Raw genomic sequence first — 14,406 nt, forward strand, 5'->3', positions numbered from 1 at the left:
AAGTCAATGGCAGCTTCTCTAAACTTAGCAACTGGCTCCTGGTGGACCATTACTGAACAGACGATTACAACATAAATATTTATAACACAATTAATTATGAGTGTTAACATTTCCAAAACTTCACGTGTACAAGAACATAGTTGAAAGTTTGGAAACAACACAGTCTTCAGCATACATACAATAGTAATTAGAAAATCTGAAGTCAACAAAACAAGGCCAAAGACATATTTTCTGAATTATAACATTTATTTTTTTTGTTCCTTTTGCGAGCGAGTAACAGGCCTGCTTGTTGTCTCTTGAATTTTCCTTTTTCTTTTGCCACCAACTTTAGGCACAACAGAGCCACTTTGAGTGGCCTCTGGCACTTCACGGGCAGGGCTTGTGGCCAGTGACTGTTCACCTACGGGGCTTGTGGCCAGTGACTCACCTACAGGGCTTGTGGCCAGTGACTCACCTACAGGGCTTTTGGGCAGTGATTCACCTACAGGGCTTTTGGGCAGCGATTCACCTACAGGGCTTTTGGGCAGCGATTCACCTACAGGGCTTTTGGGCAGCGAGTCACCTACAGGGCTTTTGGGCAGCGATTCACCTACAGGGCTTTTGGGCAGCGACTCACCTACAGGGCTTTTGGGTAGTGACTGTTCACGGACAGGGCTTGTGCCCAGTGACACATGTGAGCAAGTTGGTAGACACTGCACAAGTGATGGTTGGTCTGTTTCATGTGTGTCTTGTTTTGTTTTTGTCGCCTCCTTTGTAGGTGTCTGCTGCTGAATTTGTACAGATGGCAGCGGTAGGATGTCATCAGGAACCTGCACAGCAATGTCTGCTACTTGACCGGTAACATTTGGGCCTGGTGAATGAATATCAGATGAATGTGGTGAAAACTGACCTGCATGAACAGATCCTGGCTGGGAGGTGTTGAATTGTGGTACATTAGTCATTCTCCAGTAATTAGCTTGTGTTTGCTGAACAACTAATGCTTCGAATGAGGTGTTGATTTTTTGCAACTGTTTAGGCACTTCAATGAAGACTCTGTGGAGATGTGCCAATTGTGATACTGTTTCTTCCTGCAGTCCAATCATCCTTTCCAGCACTGTCATCATGTCTGAATGGCGACGATTTTCTGCGTCCACTATTTTTCCCTCTGAAGCTACAATTGCATCGTATGTGGAAGTTGATGGACGATTTGGCGGTACAACAGTTTCTATTGGCACCTCTTCATGGTCACATGATTGTATTTCAGTCTCTTCTGTGGCGTCATCCTCATCATACTCATCATCCTCATCACCATGATGTTCTAAAAAGAAATGTACACATTATTAAATGGCATGTTAATGTATGCTGTGTTACTATGTAATTGTACTGTGTCCTAAGTAACACCTAACATGTTAGCATACGTTTTATAACCTCATTAAAAACTACCTTGACTTACGAATAATGTTTGGACTCAGTATGAAATATGAATGAATGAAAAGTTGCTCTAAACTCAGAAGTCCTACATGATAATTAACATCACTAACACAATACATGTTGCCTTACACTTAATTTTCACTGACACTAAGTAATCCTATTTAAAGAAGATGTGCAAAACAAATAATGCACATGACAACATAACATATAGAAGAGCACATATTATATGGCCAGCAAATGATACACTCACCTTCTAGTAGTGTTGAGCTGGCTGACCCAGGTGAAGACACTTGTTCCATCTCAGGTGACACATGTCCTCCAGGGGCAACTATATATAACAATAACATTAGTTTTACATTTACATGTGTAAATATTGAACAAACAGTTATTGTATGTTCTGTATTTATGAGTATCTAACAGCATCATTTCCTTAACCCAAAATGTGTGTGTGAAAGTGAACATAAATAGTTGTAATAACAATGTACATGCCTGTGTACTTAGAACTTTTGAGTTCCCTAACATACAACATACTATGGTTCTGCAGTAATGCGTGAGGAAAAATACATTAAATTTGTACCTAAAAATCATATGTTGTGTAGTGATATCAGTATCATAATGTACATAACTATCATGAGATGACCATTCACAATGGTTATCATGAAGGTGGTCATATTGCAAAAAGTGTTGTTTTTGGTAGAGGATATGTGTGGTACATTAATCGAAGATGTGGCACACCTGAATGTGGCTGTGACTCAACAAGACAACACATGCAGTGTGTGATAATGTGTCTTTCATAGTAGTTCAACTATAGATATGAGTGAACTAATGTGTGACGTACGCTTTGATAAGTAATGAGTTGTTGGGGCATTTAGTAGCTAGAGTTAAGCTTTCAAATGAGTGTGATTAACTTCAGTTGTGCTATTCAGGTTGTAAGAAAGGTATTCCCTTCCCCAAAAAGCCTAATCAGCCACACCTTTCAATGACTTGAAACAGGTGCAAATGGTGTGAACTAAGTTGACCGTGAAATGAGGCTGTAATTAGTGTGTGTGCTGAACCCCACCCCCTCTGTTGAAGTGTATGCTGTGATGAGATATTAATTGCAGCTGCTTTAACACAATGGTAGATGAGCTAAGTAGTCATCTGCAGTGTTTAAGTTATGAAAACAATGACATAACATATGCTACGTGTGCCTCATTATGCTGTCTGTATATGACATAAAGCAAAAATGGACCTTTTCATAAGCAACTATAGATGTGTTAGTGCCAGTGATGTTTGTAGGCCGTTACATGCAATTTCTTTGATGCATGCTTAAAATAGGCAGTAATGTCATGTTTGTCGGAGTAAAATCAATAAAATACACAATAACATGATACATATTTCTGTTCTGTACCTGTAGCTACTAATAATTTCTCATGAACATGTGTTACACATGTGTACTACCCTGTTGTTCCCCATCTTCGCCCACCATCAATTGCTTCCACTGCAGCTATGCATTTTGGGAATTCACATGTAAATGAGCACGCAATGGCACGTGCTATATTAGTTACTGCTTTTAGTAGGACTACTACATATATGTCTATTTTGAGATATATATATACAGAATCAGACATATACATATATAGATGCAGGTATGCTTATATTGTGAAGACAGTATAAAAAGCAGTGTAACTATGCAAAATAACTGTAAGCAACGACACGCCTAGTACAGTAATATTTATCACCTGCTGGAAATTGTGACGGATAAATTCCAATGTCACGGTCACCAGCCAAGCCTTCCACGACGACGGTAAGTAATTTTGGCCGAAGCAGCTCCTCCAATGGAGTCAATATGAGACGTTGTGGTGTGGGCCCACCTCCAGTGCCAGTAGCATGCACGCGTTGGTCTTGTATTTTCTTTTTCAATTTGGACCTAATATCATCAAATCTTTTCCGACAATGATACTTGTCCCTGACACTATTCCCACAGGCATTGACACCAATGACTATTGTGTCCCACATTTCTTTTTTGCTTGCTGCACTTGTCCGCCCTTGAAAAACATATAAAAGATATGAGGTAAATTAATAATAATATAAGCACCAGTTTCCTACACTGCTAGCTGTTCCAAGAGATAGCAAACATGCTGTTTTATGTGTAATATGTGCAGCACATGAGCATTCACTACTAAACCTATACATGTAAGCAAGGTTGCATTCATATTGTATGCAGTTCTGGCAAATTGACCGCCTGTGTTTATTTGTCCTTGTAAGGCATGATAAAAAGCTGTGTTTCCACACTAATGAACATAGAAAGATATTGTGTACCCATATTTGCATATGAACAAAACTCAGATGACCTAGGATCACATGTATTTGAATCATAAATGTAAAGTTACACTTACCTACTAAATGTCCATAGAGACTGTCATAGTGCTCCAGAATGCCAGTGACAAGAGCCCTATTTTCCTGGTCATTGAAGCGAGGATTACGTGGCTTCTCCACACGTTTTTTCCGAGCAGGTTTAGGGTCAGAGCTTGGCTGGTGCTGACTGGACTCTCCTTCTTCCAATGGAAGAGCCTCCAAAAGCTGGCCACCAGCAAGCACGCCACCACCAGACACCCCATCAGCAACTGCGCCACCAGCAGCACTCCCAGCACCAGCACTCCCACTCCTAGCACCAGCACTCACACTCCTAGCACCAGCACTCCCACTCCTAGCACCAGCACTCCCACTCCTAGCACCAGCACTCACACTCCTAGCACCAGCACTCCCACTCCCAGCAACAGCACTCCCACTCCCAGCAACAGCACTCCCACTCCCAGCAACAGCACTCCCACTCCCAGCAACAGCACTCCCACTCCCAGCAACAGCACTCCCACTCCCAGCAACAGCACTCCCACTCCCAGCAACAGCACTCCCACTCCCAGCAACAGCACTCCCACTCCCAGCAACAGCACTCCCACTCCCAGCAACAGCACTCCCACTCCCAGCAACAGCACTCACACTCCCAGCAACAGCACTCCCACTCCCAGCAACAGCACTCCCACTCCCAGCAACACCACTCGGTGCACCAGCAACATCACTCCCCTGAACAGTACGTTCACTCCGACGCGTACTCCCACGAGTAGCACTCCCACTCCCACCAGCATCACTCTTCCCACGCTTTGCGGGCATACTTCCAGCACTCACAAAAAACAGACAAGAAATGTACAGGCAATCACACGACCCACTTCCACATATAAAACAAGACAAAGATGTAAACAAAACAACAAAGGACAAAGCTCACCCAATACACAACAAGTCTCTCAGTCAATATGCAAATCTTCAATCGTCCAGCTCTGTGCGTCTCTCTCTCTCTCTCACTCCCAACAACACAGAGAATGATTAGCAGTACACGTTGCCTTTAAATATGGCGCGCAATCAAAAACATGCTTGTTTCGCCTGATTCAGCAAGATTTGTGATTGTGCAACCTAACAGCACCCCGCCACGCACGCCGATACACCTGTGTGTGATCGGCTCATCATCGTGAGAGTGGGCGGATTTGTTTTCTGGTTGATTTTGAATGTATTCGGCACTTACTGCATACGGAGAGGGAAAAACGCCAATAACATGACTAATCGATAAGCTTGCCGATTTCACATAATCGTCGCTTACTGCATGAGGCCCTAAGTCTCACTGACTGATAAGGCTAGCTGCCACTAAGGTACATTCTCTGCTCCCCTGGCCATTTAAGTCTCTTATCAGTCAGTACTTCCAGCATCATATATACTGGAAATACACATGTACCGCTAGTACACCTGATATATGAAACTTAGTTTCTACCCTGGTCATTTACCCACCTCAGGTTTTAACGCACTTTTCTTTACCCAGCTTAGGGCTATTGGCCCGGGACATATTGTGTGTTCCCTTAAAGTGCAGTCTATCAGCTTTAATTTGAAGGTATTCACATCCAAATTGGAGGAATGGTTTAGGAATTACATCTCTTTAATATGTAGCCCCCTCTTTTTCAAGGGACCAAAAGTAATTGGACAATTGACTCAAAGGCTGTTTCATGGACAGGTGTGGGCTATTCCTTTGTTATTTCATCATCAATTAAGCAGGTAAAAGGTCAGGAGTTGATTTCAGGTGTGGCATTCGCATTTGGAAGCTGTTGCTATGAACCCACAACATGCGGTCAAAGGAGCTCTCAATGCAAGTGAAACAGGGCATCCTTAGGCTGCAAAAAAAAAGAAAATCCATAAGAGAGATAGCAGGAACATTAGGAGTGGCCAAATCAACAGTTTGGTACATTCTGAGAAAAAAAGAATTCCCTGGTGAGCTTGGCAACACAAAAAGGCCTGGACGTCCATGGAAGACAACAGTGGTGGATGATCGTAGGATCCTTTCCATGGTAAAGAAAAACCCCTTTACAACATCCAGCCAAGTGAAGAACACTCTCCAGGAGGTAGGCATATCATTATCCAAGTCTACCATAAAGAGAAGACTTCACGAGAGGAAATACAGAGGGTTCACCACAAAGTGCAAACCATTCATAAGCCTCAAGAATAGAAAGGCCAGATTAGACTTTGCCAAACAATATCTAAAATAGCCAGCCCAGTTCTGGAACAGTATTCTTTGGACAGATGAAACTAAAGTCAACCTGTACCAGAATGATGGGAAGAAAAAAGTATGGAGAAGCCTTGGAACGGCTCATGATCTGAAGCATACCACATCATCTGTAAAACATGGTGGAGGCAGTGTGATGGCATGGGCATGCATGGCTTACAATGGCACTGGGTCACTAATGTTTATTGGTGATGTGACAGAAGACAGAAGCAGCCGGATGAATTCTGAAGTGTATAGGGATATATTGTCTGCTCAGATTCAGCCAAATTCAGTGAAGTTGATTGGACGGCGCTTCACTTTACAGATGGACAATGACCCAAAACATACTGCGAAAGCAACCCAGGAGTTTTTTAAGGCAAAGAAGTTGAATATTCTGCAATGGCCGAGTCAATCATCTGAGCTCAACCTGATCGAGCATGCGTTTCACTTGCTGCAGACAAAACTTAAGGCAGAAAGACCCACGAACAAACAACAACTGACGACAGCTGCAGTAAAGGCCTGGCAAAGCATCACAAAGGAGGATACCCAGCGTTTGGTAATGCCCATGCGTTCCAGACTTCAAGCAGTCATTGCCTGCAAAGGATTCTCGACAAAGTATTAAAAATGAACATTTTATTTATGATTGTGTTAATTTGTCCAATTACATTTGAGCCCCAGAAATAAGGGGACTGTGTATGAAAATGGTTGCATTTCCTAAACATTTCATACAATATTTTTGTTCAACCCCTTGAATTAAAGCTGAAAGTCTGCACTTCTGTTGCATCTTGGTTGTTTCATTTATAATCCATTGTGGTGGCGTATAGAGCCAAAATTATAAAAATTGTGTCAGTGTCCAATTATTTCTGGACCTAACTGTACGTGCATACAACCATGAATAAATGTGAGATCTACGTGCATCACTATTTTACACCAAAAATGCAATTTTCAACGATTAGTTACAGACAGTCGGACCTATTGTGTTCTTTTGTGGGTTTCTTTGCTGTGCCAGGTCCCTCATTAGCACTTACAGCTATAAACTGATTATATTTGATGTAGTTCCCATGAAAACATACCTCTTGCAGGGTACATGCAACTACACACGTGGGTTTCTTGACAAGGCTGTTTTATTTTGTTTTGAAAAATATACAGCATACAAAACAAAAATTGCTCTTTTTCAGCAACAAATAAAAATGGCTTTTCCTTCAGCAAACCGAACAAAACAGTTTCTCTTTAGCAGACAGTTTATATATATGCAGCTACCCTTTTCTATGCAGGGGACAGACAGTTCACAGTTTCACTACTTTGCTACTCAGACCTTGTTTTCAGGAATCACTTTAGCAGCTTACTCCTCTCTCATCAACAGCAAGTTCCATGTGTCTATAACCTGGGTTTTAACACACCTTGATTAGGCAGCTGGGATCCAACTAATTGTCCTGAGGTTCCCAGCTGAAGTTTAACCTAGTCAGTGCTGCACTGCAGACTAGACATAGGTTTTCCAGGCATATAACTGGTGGCTTTTATTTACCCTGACACAATACCCCTAAGTAAAAATCTGTCTCATTTGTATGTCAGGGGCCCTATTCCAAAAGAGAAAGGGTAAACGTCTCTAATTTAAAGGATTACAGTCTGGCTGCTAAAACGTTTGATTGCATTTGGCACAGCACATGGTGTAATGAATGTTCCATCAAAGTGAGAACTGCATGATTCTCCCCTGCTATGTATTTAGTTCTATTTAGGTAAAAACATATTTCAAATTGTGTGTCTCCAAATCATCCCCCGGCTGTCTTAATTTAATTCAGCTTTCACACTTGTGCAAGACAACACCCATCTTAGAAAAACCATTTGCTTTAACGTCCCTCACAAGTGTTAAGTAAGGGCCTCATGCAGTAAGCACCGATAAAATCACTTTGGCAAGTGTTGCCGACAGGCCTTTTTTTGGCGATTTGCCCTCGCAGTATTCAGTAAGGGCCGAATCCATGCCGATCCCTGCCGAATCACTGCGAAAGCAAAACTGCCGATGAGCCTGTGCCGATACAGCCTGGCTCCCGATAAGCCTTCCGATAGGCCTTTTCTGCCGATAGGTGTTTGCAGCAGAGAGAGAAAAGCCGCTCTCTCAGCGCAAACATCGGCAAAATATAAAGTATTTAGAAACAAGTTTTACTGATAGTGTACATGTGCAGGGGGTCTCCGGAGCTGAACCGCATTGGTTTCAGGTCCGGGGACCCCCTGCTTCCCGAGATACAGACCCCTTTATGAGGTGCCGGTATCCCTCTGTATTTAAAGGTCCCGATCATGGGACCGCGGAATGTAAACAAAGCAGAGGGATACCGGCACCCCCTAAAGGGGCCTGTATCTCGTGAAGCAGGGGGTACCCGGACCTAAAACCAAAGCGGTTCAGCTCCGGAGACAAGCGGTTCAGCTCCGGAGACCCTCTGCACATCTACAATATCAGTAAAACACACACATCAATAAAGAATCATTCCTTACCTTTGCGGTTATGTGCTACGGTAACGAAGCAGCATGAATATTTTTTTAACTAGCTGAGAGACCCGGCGTTGCCCGGGATGTAAATGCGTAATAGGTAGTATTATTTATAAATCGTGGAACAATAGGTGAGTATTTGTTGCAAAGGTTGGATAATAATATTGAAAAGAAAGATGGAATAAAATGTAATACGATGTTGTTTAAAAATGTTTTATTGTAAATACACCACAGTACAATGTATATTTTGGTGACATAACAGATGTAAAAATGTGAGGCGTGTGTCCTGCTAGGGTGTGAGGTGGCGGGTGGCACATGGGTTGTGAGTGCTGTCTGTGAGTTGGGGGCCTGCTAGGGTGTGAGGCGGTGGGTCAGTGATGTCGGTGCGTAGGGGCGGGAGGCAGCAGGTGTGTGTGGTGGCAGGTATGTGTCGAATGTGGCGGGTGTCTGTTGAGTGCATGCAGCGGCTGTGAGGCGGTGGGTGAAAGGCAGAGGCGGGCGGAGTAAGGGCGGGTGAAAGGCAGAGGCGGGGAGGCAGGAAGGCGGGCAGGAAGGCGAAGGGTGGTGTGGAGGAGGGGGGGAAGGGGTGGAAGGGGGTGGGAGGGGGGAGGGAAAGGGGAGGAGGGGGGAGGGAAAGGGGAGGAGGGGGGAGAGAAAGGGGAGGAGGGGGAGGGAAAGGGGAGGAGGGGGGAGGGAAAGGGGAGGAGGGGGGAGGGAAAGGGGAGGAGGGGGGAGGGAAAGGGGAAGAGGGGGGAGGGAAAGGGGAGGAGGGGGGAAGGGGGGGAGGAGGGGGGAAGGGGGGAGGAGGGGGGGAAGGGGAGGAGGAGGAGGGGGGGAAGGGGAGGAGGAGGAGGGGGAAGGGGAGGAGGAGGAGGAGGGGGGGAAGGGGAGGAGGAGGAGGGGGGGAAGGGGAGGAGGAGGAGGGGGAGAAGGGGAGGAGGAGGAGGGGGGAAGGAGAGGAGGAGGAGGGGGGAGGGGGGGAGGAGGGGGGGAAGGGGAGGAGGAGGAGGGGGGAAGGGGGGAGGAGGGGGGAAGGGGGGGAGGAGGGGGGAAGGGGGGGAGGAGGGGGGGAAGGGGAGGAGGAGGGGGGAGGGGGGGAGGAGGGGGGGAAGGGGAGGAGGAGGAGGGGGGAAGGGGGGGAGGAGGGGGGAAGGGGGGGGAGGAGGGGGGAAGGGGGGGAGGAGGGGGGGAAGGGGAGGAGGAGGAGGGGGGGAAGGGGAGGAGGAGGAGGGGGGAAGGGGAGGAGGAGGAGGGGAAGGGGAGGAGGAGGAGGAGGGGGGGAAGGGGAGGAGGAGGAGGGGGGGAAGGGGAGGAGGAGGAGGGGGAGAAGGGGAGGAGGAGGAGGGGGGAAGGAGAGGAGGAGGAGGGGGGAGGGGGGGAGGAGGGGGGAAGGGGAGGAGGAGGAGGGGGGAAGGGGAGGAGGAGGAGGGGGGGAAGGGGAGGAGGGGGAGGGGAGGAGGGGGGGAAGGGGAGGAGGGGAGGAGGAGGAGGGGGGAAGGGGAGAGGGGGTAAGGGGAGGAGGAGGGGGAAGGGGAGGAGGAGGAGGGGGGAAGGGGAGGAGGAGGAGGGGGAAGGGGAGGAGGAGGGGAAGGGGAGGAGGAGGAGGGGGGAAGGGGAGGAGGAGGGGGGGGAAGGGGAGGAGGGGGGGAAGGGGAGATGGGGGAAGGGAGGAGGGGGGGAAGGGGAGGAGGGGGGGAAGGGGAGGAGGAGGGGGGAAGGGGAGGAGGAGGGGAGGAGGAGGGGAGGAGGAGGGGAGGAGGAGGGGGGAGGAGGAGGGGGGAGGAGGAGGAGGGGAGGAGGAGGAGGGGGGGATGAGGAGGGGGGAGGAGGAGGGGGGAAAGGGGGAGGAGGAGGGGGAAAGGGGGGAGGAGGAGGGGGGAAAGGGGTAGAAGGAGGGGGGGGAGGAGGACGGGGGAGGAGGAGGGGGGAAAGGGGGGAGGAGGGGGAAAGGGGGGAGGAGGAGGGGGGGAAAGGGGGGAGGAAGAGGGGGGAAAGGGGGGAGGAGGGGGGGAAAGGGGGGAGGAGGAGGGGAAAAGGGGGGAGGAGGGGGGGGAAAGGGGGGAGGAGGGGGGGAAAAGGGAGGAGGAGGGGGGGGAAAGGGGGAGGAGGGGGGAAAAGGGGGGAGGAGGGGGGGGAAAAGGGGGGAGGAGGGGGGGGGAAAGGGGGGAGGAGGGGGAAAGGGGAGCGGGGGGGGGGGGGGGAAGGGGAGTGGGGGGGGAAAGGGGAGCGGGGGGAAAGGGGAGCGGGGGGGGAAAGGGGAGCGTGGGGGGGAAAGGGGAGCGGGGGGGGGGAAAGGGGAGCGGGGGGGAAAGGGGAGTGGGGGTGGAAGGGGGGGGGGAAGGGGAGTGGGGGTGGAAGGGGGGGGAGGGGAGTGGGGGGGGGAAGGGGAGTGGGTGGGAGAAGGGGAGTGGGGGGGAGAAGGGGTGTGGGGGGGGGGAGGGGAGTGTGGGATGGGGTGGAGAGCAGTGGGCATATGTATTGTCATAATTAATGTATGTGCATGTCCCCCCCCCTCCGTGCGTCCGTTCCCCTGCTGGTTCGGCTGGTGGCCCCCCCCCCGTTCTCCATGACTCGCCCCCCCCCCTCCCCGTGACTTCCCCCCTCCCGTGACTCGCGTTCCCCCCCCCATGGCGCCCGCTTGGTCCCCCAATGTGCCATCCGGCTGAGTGAGGCGCGGCAGGAAGCGCCCTGTGTGGGCCTGAGGCGCGAGGCTGTTACTGGCACCATAAGCGGACAGAGGGTGAGGAGGGGGGTTAAGGGGCTCCGGAGCAGCATCGTGTGGTGGATGTTCGGGTGAGTGTGGGTGGGGGGGGGGGGGTGAGGGGCTCCGGAGCAGGATCGTGCGGTGGATGTTTGGGTGAGTGGGGGGGGGTGAGGGGCAGCATCGTGCGGTGGATGTTCGGGTGAGTGTGGGGGGGGGGGGTGAAGGGCTCCAGAGCAGCATCGTGCAGTGGATGTTCGGGTGAGTGTGGGGGGGGGGGTTGAGGGGCAGCATCGTGCGGTGGATGTTCAGGTGAGTGTGGGGGGGGGGGGGGGGTGAGGGGCTCTGGAGCAGCATTGTGCGGTGGATGTTCGGGTGAGTGGAAGGGGGGGGGGTGAGGGGCAGCATCGTGCGGTGGATGTTCGGGAGTGTGGGGGGGTGAGGGGCTCCGGAGCAGCATCGTGCGGTGGATGTTCAGGTGAGTGTGGGGGGGGGGGGGTGAGGGGCAGCATCGTGCGGTGGATGTTCGGGTGAGTGTGGGGGGGGGGGGGTGAGGGGCTCCGGAGCAGCATCGTGCGGTGGATGTTCGGGTGAGTGTGTTGGGGGGGGGTGAGGGGCTCCGGAGCAGCATCGTGCGGTGGATGTTCGGGTGAGTGTGGGGGGGGTGAGTGTGGGGGGGGGTGAGTGTGGGGGGGGGGGAGTGTGGGGGGGTGAGTGTGGGGGGGGTGAGTGTGGGGGGGGGTGAGGGGCTCCGGAGCAGCATCGTGCGGTGGATGTTCGGGTGAGTGTGGGGGGGGGGGTGAGGGGCTCCGGAGCAGCATCGTGCGGTGGATGTTCGGGTGAGTGTGGGGGGGGGGGGGGTGAGGGGCTCCGGAGCAGCATCGTGAGGTGGATGTATGGGTGAGGGGGTGGGGTAGTTTTAGGTGTGCTCCGGGGATGGTGTGATGGGGGGGGGGGGGTGATGGAGCAGCGTGCGTTTGCTGTTCGTGTGAGGGTTGGGGTGATGGAGCATCGTGCGTTGTATGTTTGGGTGAGGGGAGTTGGTGATGGGCTGCAGTAGCGGGAGAGCTGTGGCGTGCGTTCGTAGTGTGCATGAGGTTGGGGGGGGTGGTGGTGGAGGGGGGTGCATGAGGTTGAGGGGGGTGGTGGTGGAGGGGGGTGCATGAGGTTGGGGGGGGTGGTGGTGGAGGGGGGTATTTGTAAGAGGCAGTGTTGCGCTGCTTGTTCGTGCGGTGTGTGGAGGTGAATGTTGATATAGAGATTCTGTACCTGATCTGTGGTAGCAGGCGGTGAGGGTTTTGTTGGTTGAGAGGTCGCCCCAGTGCAGTGAGGATTGTCAGTGAGGGGTGGGACAGTGGGGTGAGGGGTGGGACAGTGTGGCAGTGGTGTTGGCCGAAGGCCAATGAGAGTCAGTGAGGGGTGGGACAGTGTGGCAGTGGTGTTGGCCGAAGGCCAATGAGAGTCAGTGAGGGGTGGGACAGTGTGGTGAGGGGTGGGACAGTGTTGAGGTGGAGTGACAGGCCAAAGGTGCAATGCGATTGGCCCTAGGGACACAGGGCATGCAGACAAACATACAGACATTTCAGAAATATATAGTAGATAATAGTGTATAGTGAGCAGGGGGTCCCCTGAGCTGAACCGCATTGCTTTGTGGACCAGGGACCCCCTGCTTCCCGAGTTACAGGCCCCAGAATGTGTCATCGGGTGGCAGTGTCGCTGCCATCTTTATAGCGTCCCATTCGCTCAGGGGACCCCCTGCTTCCGCACAATATTATTAAAAATACATAAATGCTGCTTCATTACCATAGCGAATAGCCGCTAAGGCAATGAAGGGTTATGGCAGAATAGCATGTTTATTGGGGACATTTGCCCCCAATAAACATTGCAATAAACAACATACACCCCCTGTGTATTTAAAATACATAAACAACAATCAATACATTAAATACATATAGTACTCACCACCCATTTCCGGCTGCCACGATGAAGGCCATCCTCCTCTTCATCCTGCCCATGCCCCCTCCGCTGCTGCAAAACAGACACAAAAATGAAAACATCCAATGTAATGTCCCCTAACCCCTTAATCACCATAGCGGTTATTAACTGCTACAGTCATTAAGGGGTTAACCCACCCTCACCCACCACTCGGGATGCCTACATACCCTCCCACACTAACCCCCCACCCTGTGAGGCCTAACCACCCTCACCCACTACCCACAAGGGAGGCCTACCCACATACCATTGGGGAACCACCCCCCACCCCCAGTACACACAATAAAAACAATACAGTGACACACAATAAACATCATTCAATTTATTAAATACATTACCCACCCCCTGTGCCCCCACATAAATACAAGATTTATCCTTTTACAAACAGGGTTCATAACACAGCCCCACGCGAGTCCCCGGTGGGCTGGCGGGGCACCTGACAGACATACAGGGTACCAGCAGCTCATTTCAAACAGGTTCTGGAGGCCTGTTGGTGGGTCCCGCCAAGCGCCATGGCCCCCAGGTGGTCTCTGCGGGTCACCCTGGGCCACAATTGGGTCCCCACAGTAGGCCCGCGGATGTCTGGGAACCCCGGGTTAGACCCACAGGTGTCTGCAGGGCCTCTGGTGGTTCCCACGGGGGTCTCGGGAACTCACGAGTGCTCACTATGGGTCCGCGGTGCCCCCACGGATGTGGGACCACCGATTCATCCCCGCACATATGGGTCGGCAGTGCCCCCACGGATGTGGGACCACCGCTTCATCCCCGCAGACTACGGGTCCGCGGTGCCCCCACAGATGTGAGGCCACCGCTTCATCCCCACAGGTGTCACCCATGGAACCACCAGCCTGATACCCGTGAGATACCCGAGGAGACTGCAGGTGGTCTCCAGAGGTCTCACGCAGAACCACGGAACAAACCCTGAATGTAAAAAAAATAAACCTGGCCTATACATTCAATACATAAACCCCCCCCCAACACCTACAGTACAATAATGTGCAAAATAACTATTATCCAGATAGGGATAATAGATTATTTGCCCATTATTAAAAACATTAACTAGCATATTCAAATAAATAAAGTACTACTGACCTCATCAATAAGAAGTCTCCGTCGCCAGCAACAGCCTTGTCTTGCCCACAAAATACATTGCCAATACAAAGCCAATACATTGCAATTACATTCAGATATCAATTAACCCCTTAAACACTTTATCGGATATTAACTGCAAAGGTAATTAAGGGGTTAAGCCACACTGGCC

General features: G+C 50.7%; 1 protein-coding gene across 1 annotated transcript; it reads right to left on the reverse strand.

The window, feature by feature from the left end:
• Window positions 1-245: 245 nt before the first annotated feature.
• On the reverse strand, window positions 246-2,349 carry LOC142465490 (uncharacterized). The gene is made up of 2 exons (XM_075569450.1): window positions 1,661-2,349; window positions 246-1,297 (listed from the first exon to the last, which is right to left on the reverse strand). Exons 1-2 carry the CDS (start codon window positions 1,755-1,757, stop codon window positions 246-248), a joined length of 1,149 nt encoding a protein of 382 aa, XP_075425565.1. The 5' UTR covers window positions 1,758-2,349.
• Window positions 2,350-14,406: the final 12,057 nt, after the last annotated feature.

Source organism: Ascaphus truei, chromosome 14 (genome assembly GCF_040206685.1).
Source record: "Ascaphus truei isolate aAscTru1 chromosome 14, aAscTru1.hap1, whole genome shotgun sequence".
Taxonomy (NCBI): domain Eukaryota; kingdom Metazoa; phylum Chordata; class Amphibia; order Anura; family Ascaphidae; genus Ascaphus; species Ascaphus truei.